This window comes from Protobothrops mucrosquamatus, unplaced genomic scaffold (genome assembly GCF_001527695.2).
Source record: "Protobothrops mucrosquamatus isolate PMUCROS unplaced genomic scaffold, P.Mucros_1.0 scaffold_156, whole genome shotgun sequence".
NCBI classification, from domain to species: domain Eukaryota; kingdom Metazoa; phylum Chordata; class Lepidosauria; order Squamata; family Viperidae; genus Protobothrops; species Protobothrops mucrosquamatus.
The window spans coordinates 805,429-811,428 of record NW_015386232.1 but is presented as its reverse complement, the minus strand read 5'-3'; the positions used below and the strand labels follow the sequence as shown (position 1 = coordinate 811,428).

The following is a 6,000-nucleotide window of genomic DNA, read 5'->3' as shown; positions in this document are numbered from 1 at the left end:
ATATTTCCCTCCTCTATTGATTGGACTGTTGCCTTGCATTTTGTAATGTTTAAAAAAATCCGTTGGCCTTGTTTACTGAGGGTGAGTGGGATAATTAAGAGGTAGTGTGCTAGGGAACAGGTAGATGAAAGAAGCCGTATAAACAGCAAATGATCAATACCACTCTGAATATAATTCTTGTTAATGAAAGATTTAGACCTATCATGAGAACAGCTGCAAGCAATCTGTCACTTAGATTCACTATTGCGCTGAAACGTATGCATGTCTGGCTGCCTGAGGGTCTATCCTATGGAATTTTAATTTTGGAGTTTATATATTTTTTAAAGCAATTTAATGTACAGAGAAAAACCAAGGAAAAACCAAGAAAGTCCAGCACCTTTGGGACAACCATGACCTGGATGATTAAATATCCCCATAGACACAGAGAAAAGATTCTCTTTAAAATTTAAAAAGACATTTTTTTTCTCTGCTGCCTCCAACGCCTCTCTTGACTAGACCAAGGAGGCACTAAAGTTGTCAATGGTGCTATATGGAGAAATACTATGCTGGCTCCTTCCACCAGTCTATGAAAAGAGGGAACATTGAACATTGAATTCCACTTTTCTAACACTTGATTCCCCAGAATATTCTCACCCGGTAAGCTCACCTTCACCCGGTAAGCTCACCCGGTAAGCTCACCTTCACAAAATTTCAATTTTATATTATGGAAAGTCAACATTGTAGTCCCCCTCCCCACAAAAAAGCATTCATTATACTGGTTTTAGATAGCTATGGATTTTGTTAGTGTTCTAATATAATAATGTCACAATGGATTTTAAAATGGCAAAAGGACCATACTGATAAAATTGATTTGTTTTGATAGTCTTTTGCATATACTTGTATACGTTCTTGTGCCTGCTGATGTGAAACTTTCAGAGTGCATTTAAAAATGAAATACTTGCATTTTGGGCATGAACTCTCTGCGTGCTATTGTGCTTTATTACTGTAGAGAAAAGTGTCAATTTTAGAAACTAAAAGGAATTGTATTGGTTTAGTTGCTAGCTGAAAATAGAGCATACTTTTATTTATTTTTATGAAGGGCTATGAATGTTAATATACTAGCGTCAGCAAAGCCTGAAAATATATTAACAGTGGGAGTAGGTGGCATTGATTTTTATGCTGCTGTAATACTTACTGTGTTTCCCCGAAATAAGACCTATCTCAAAAATAAGCCCTAGCTTGATTTTTTACACATGCGCCTAATACTTCCAAAATAACCCCTAGTTTTGGGGCAAGGTGCATACATAAAAATTAAGTTAGGATAGGGATGTGGGTGGAGCTGCCCCACACGTCCCGCACCAGCTTACATTTGGACCGCTCCATGCCTCCCACGTACCGACACCTGTCACACCGCTGCCCAATTTCTTCTGTGGCCGCTCACAGCAGGATACCACGTGATGCATTGTGCCGATGCCGCCACTCGCAGGAGGCCGCGTGGCCATTCGCACCAGTGCCGCCACTTGTAGGATGCCGCATGGCGCTTTGCACCAATACCACCGGTCATGGGAGGAAGCCAGATGGTGTGTTGCACTGTGATGGCATGAGTGGTGGCATCAGCACAATGAGCCATGCGGCCTCCTGCCACGAGTGGTGGCACCAACGCAATGCGCCACATGGTATCCAGCCGCAAGCGGCCACAGAAGTCAGGCAGCAGTGCAACAAGTGTTGGGGCATGGCAGGCCTGGCTGCAGCGGTCCTAAGGTAAGCAGTAAGACATCTCTCGAAAATAAGACCTGGTGCCTCTTTTGGAGGCAATATATATATATATAAGACCAGGTCTTCTTTTTTGGGAAACATGGTAGTAACACAAGTCACACAGTTAGGCACTACCAGTAAATGATAGTGGCAGCAAACAATTAAAGAAAACCAAAGCATAATAATGGGTGGAATGTTCAAGGTGGGAGATACTGATTCATGCTGATTGATGAATATGAGAAAATTGGCTCTTCCTGGGAGGAATACTAATTTCTATTCTGTCAGTAAGAGCTACTTGATTTTGTTTTCCTTTTTTTTTTTTTTTACATCCTCCCTTTTGCCAATTTTTCCAGCTGGCCAAGAAGAAACATGACTATTCTTTCTACCTACTGATGTGACTGTCAAGTGAAAATCAAGAAAGTAAAACAAATATTCAAACTGTTTTCAGGTTTTTTGTTACAACTAAAATGTTCTAATGGAACGTTTTTAGTAAGATATTATGTCCCAAGTTCAAAACAAGTTCTCCCACTTCATGCATACTCCATTAGAAAGTATTTTACATACAACAGCACAAATTATAAATATATTTCAAGAAGAATTATAGGCATTAAATATCACATTTTAAATTTAAAAAATATTAAATTTCTTCAGTATTAGTACAGGTAGTCCTCAATTTGCAACAGTTCATTTAATGACCATTCAAAGTTACAACGGCATTGAAAAAAGTGACTTATGACTGTTTTTCACAATTATGACTGTTGCAGCATCCCATGGTCACATGATCAAAATTCAGACATTTGGCAACTGACTCATATTCATGATGATTGCAGCGTCCCGGTATTATATGATCACCTTCTGACAAGCAAAGTCAATGGGGAAGCCAGATTCACTTAATAACCATGTTACTAACTTAACAACTGCAGTGATTCACTTAACAATTGCGTCAAGAAAGTTGTAAAAAGTTGTAAAAAGTGTCTCACTTAGCAACAGAAATTTTGGCCTCAAGTAGTCAAGGACTACCTGTATTTTTAAGTGTACAGAACTATGCAGTGTACACTGAACTATGCAGGCAGCAATCACTATATGTGCTATTTTACAAACTACTAAAAAGGTGTTTATGTGGTTATTTCCTTATAATTCCTTTCTTTTATATTAGTATTTGGATCTAAGTTATCACATTATACACTATAACAGGGGTCCCCAACCCCCGATCTGTGGACCAGCACTGGTCCGCAGCATGGCAACAAGCGGGCCGCACAAACAAGCAAAGCTCCATCCTCAGGATGCAGGCAGTATTCAAAACCACACCCCCTCTGGTCCATGGAAAAACCTTTCCCCATAGCACCGGTCCCTGATGCCCAGAAGGTTGGGGACCTCTGCACTATAAAGTTTCAACACAATGCTTACCAATTTCCTCTACTTTCATATAAAGGGTACAAAATCTACTGAAAAAAATTGAATTGGCAATTACCATCACACTTAAGAAACGTTAAGTCACACAAGTATAAATTAAACTTTAAGAATAAAAATACTGAATAATACTCACCTAACAGCAGAATGAATGATCTACAGGTTGCAGTAATAAATGCACGTCGAAAACGACATGTAAGGGTCATCTGTGGCTTAGTTGACACTAGATATTTTATATCATCTGAGCTGTTTCCAACATACCTATAAAAGATAATTCAACCTTTTCTTATACTTATGATTCAGATCATAAACAAGCTGCAGAGATGTACATTCCCTCTTCCTTCTATGGCTTTATAATAATAATTTTTAATAATAATCTTATTGTATTATGATTTGAAAGACAATCCATAATTAAACTATTTCTAGAAAAATATGAAATAAAATGACTTACTTTATACCAACATCTTCTCCACTATTTAATAACCATTGCAACGATTCATTAAATGCATTTTCATAGTCTGTACCTAAACTCTAAGAGAAGCAAGGAAATCAAATAAAAATAAAGATCATGAATTCGCTAGTCATTGTATACAAAACATTCAGTAGTGAGAGCTGTTGCAAATTTCCAAAATAAATAAATTCTGTTATAATGTAACAATGCTACATAAAGCATTTTAATAAAACTATAAATATGTACACACATACAAAATTCATCTATATTTCATGTTACTTTGTCATTAATGTCTAGATATTTCATCATAAATATAGGAAGGAGCAAAACAGTGCACAAATGCTACAGATTATGATTTGGACATGGGCTTTAGAAGGAGACAATGAAACCTATAAGAAATAGGAAACACTATGTACCCATTCCATCTGATAATTTAGTGATGAACTAGAGACATAGCTAAACTTGGTGATGATCTAAGTCAGGCATGTCAAACTGCCAGCCCGCGGGCCAGATGTGTCACGCCAAAACCGCGCCCACCCCATTGCCGGCAATGGGGAAAAGTCACGTCACATGACATCGCAAGTTTGACATGCCTGATCTAAGTGAATAATGAGTATGCAATTAACTGTTTTTCAGTCAGGTTTACTTTGATACTGAAAGGGATTTTTTTATCTTTCTTTCCCTGTTTTCGTTCACCGGCTATCCTATTAAAAATTTTGGCACAGCCCTGCCCATGTTGGAGAGATTCTGGCTGAGCCAAGTGGAGAAGTCAAATGGGAAATTAGTCTGGAATCTCTATGTGGGCACAAGAGGGCAAATATGATTCCCTTTGAATGCCATTGAACCTTATCTAGTCTGACCTAGGCATAAATCACCAATCTGAGACAAATTCAGCTTCCTATATTCACTATCAATCACCACAGTCTATTCAAAGCCCCAATCTCTTTGTGTTCATCACCATTCAGTCAAGATCAATAACTGAAAATTGGTTCAATGAAGCACAAAGGTATCAATGTGAGTACACAAAGGTATCAATGTGAGTATAAAAGCTGACAAAAGTGACCAGGACCTGGCTGTAGTTACCGTGAGCTCACATGTGCTGTGCTAACTGAAACTGCGATCTAACATAAGCAATTAAAAAAGAAAACTATAAATAGAAAAAGATGACAAAAATGTAGCAATGCAGTTTCATGGGCTGGAGATTGTATTATCTCTAACTACTTCAGACTCAAAAGATTTTGACTGAAGAACATTCCTGACCAACAAATTTTTGCTAAGAATTATTGTTAACATGGCATGGGATAAAATGATTTTTAAATCACTCCATGAGCCTTCCAATTTTCTACTAAAATATATATATGTCATAGTAAAGTGATACAAAGAAACTGTGACTGTGCTGGGTTGTTTTATTTAATGCTCATTTATATTTGTGATTATCACTCTTTTCCCACAAATCATATGTTTGCCTAATTTGTTCACATGGTTCTTGACTGAAAATAGCTGACAGTGTCAAGCTATGAAGCCTACTGCCTTTAGGACCACTGCGTGCTTCTAGCTTGCCAACAGAGCGGGATGGGAGACGGGTAGAGCTTTGGATCCACATGTTTTCTTATCAACGTGAGAAAGCCAGAGCTGTGGAAGAGTTGCTTTGGTGAACCAAAGTTTCTTCTCATAACAATTACTGGGAGATGTATTGGGCAATATGACTTGAACTGTCAGAGAGGAGAGGAGATTCATTCTTTTAATTTCTTCTTTCCCGCTTTTTCTTCAGAGCTAGCTTTTACTTTGAACCTGCTGAAATGATTCTGTTCAATAAAGATTACAGAGGACTTAATGGCTCTGGTATTTTTCTTAGTTGGGCCTTTTAGCCAGAGGCTGACACTAAGCTAGCTCTCTCAACAAATTAATTTCCATTGAGGGGTGCTGAGCCCCTACACCCGCTGGAAACCTCCAGAGGGGGTGATGACGTAGGGGAAGATGGCTGAAATGGAGAAGCTGGCTGGAGCTTCTATCAGTGGAACTCCAGCTGGAGCGGCTTCGTAACCCCACCAGCCTCAACCCGACCCAAGCAGCAAGATGAACAAAGGGAGCCAACCCTGGAGCGGATGGAGTAAGTGGCAGCATTCAACCGGCCCTTGTTGGAGAAGTGGAGAGAGGAATTGCGGAGAGCTGTCGAAGCTGAGTTCCAGTCATACCGCCCCCAGCCTGAAGGAGCCACAGGGATGGAGTGGTGGAAATGCGAAGCCTTGGAGGGAATGGCACCCAGGGAGTGCTACCTACCAAGGTGCGGCAGCCAGTCGGTGGAGCACCTGGGGCAGCAGTTCAACAGCCTGAGGGTCAATGGAGGAGGATCGGTCCCACAACTGTATACCAGACCCTGGGGAGGGGGCTCAGCCTTGACCCTG

General features: G+C 39.7%; 1 protein-coding gene across 1 annotated transcript in view; it reads right to left on the bottom strand.

The window, feature by feature from the left end:
- The window catches only part of LEMD3 (LEM domain containing 3), a 46,262-nt gene that overhangs the window by 16,720 nt on the left and 23,542 nt on the right, over positions 1-6,000 (bottom strand). Inside the window, exons 5-6 of the mRNA XM_015820867.1 lie at positions 3,596-3,675; positions 3,281-3,405 (exon numbers count right to left, since the gene is read on the bottom strand). Coding sequence (XP_015676353.1) covers positions 3,281-3,405; positions 3,596-3,675 — 205 coding nt within the window. The remainder of the gene's footprint in view (positions 1-3,280; positions 3,406-3,595; positions 3,676-6,000) is intronic.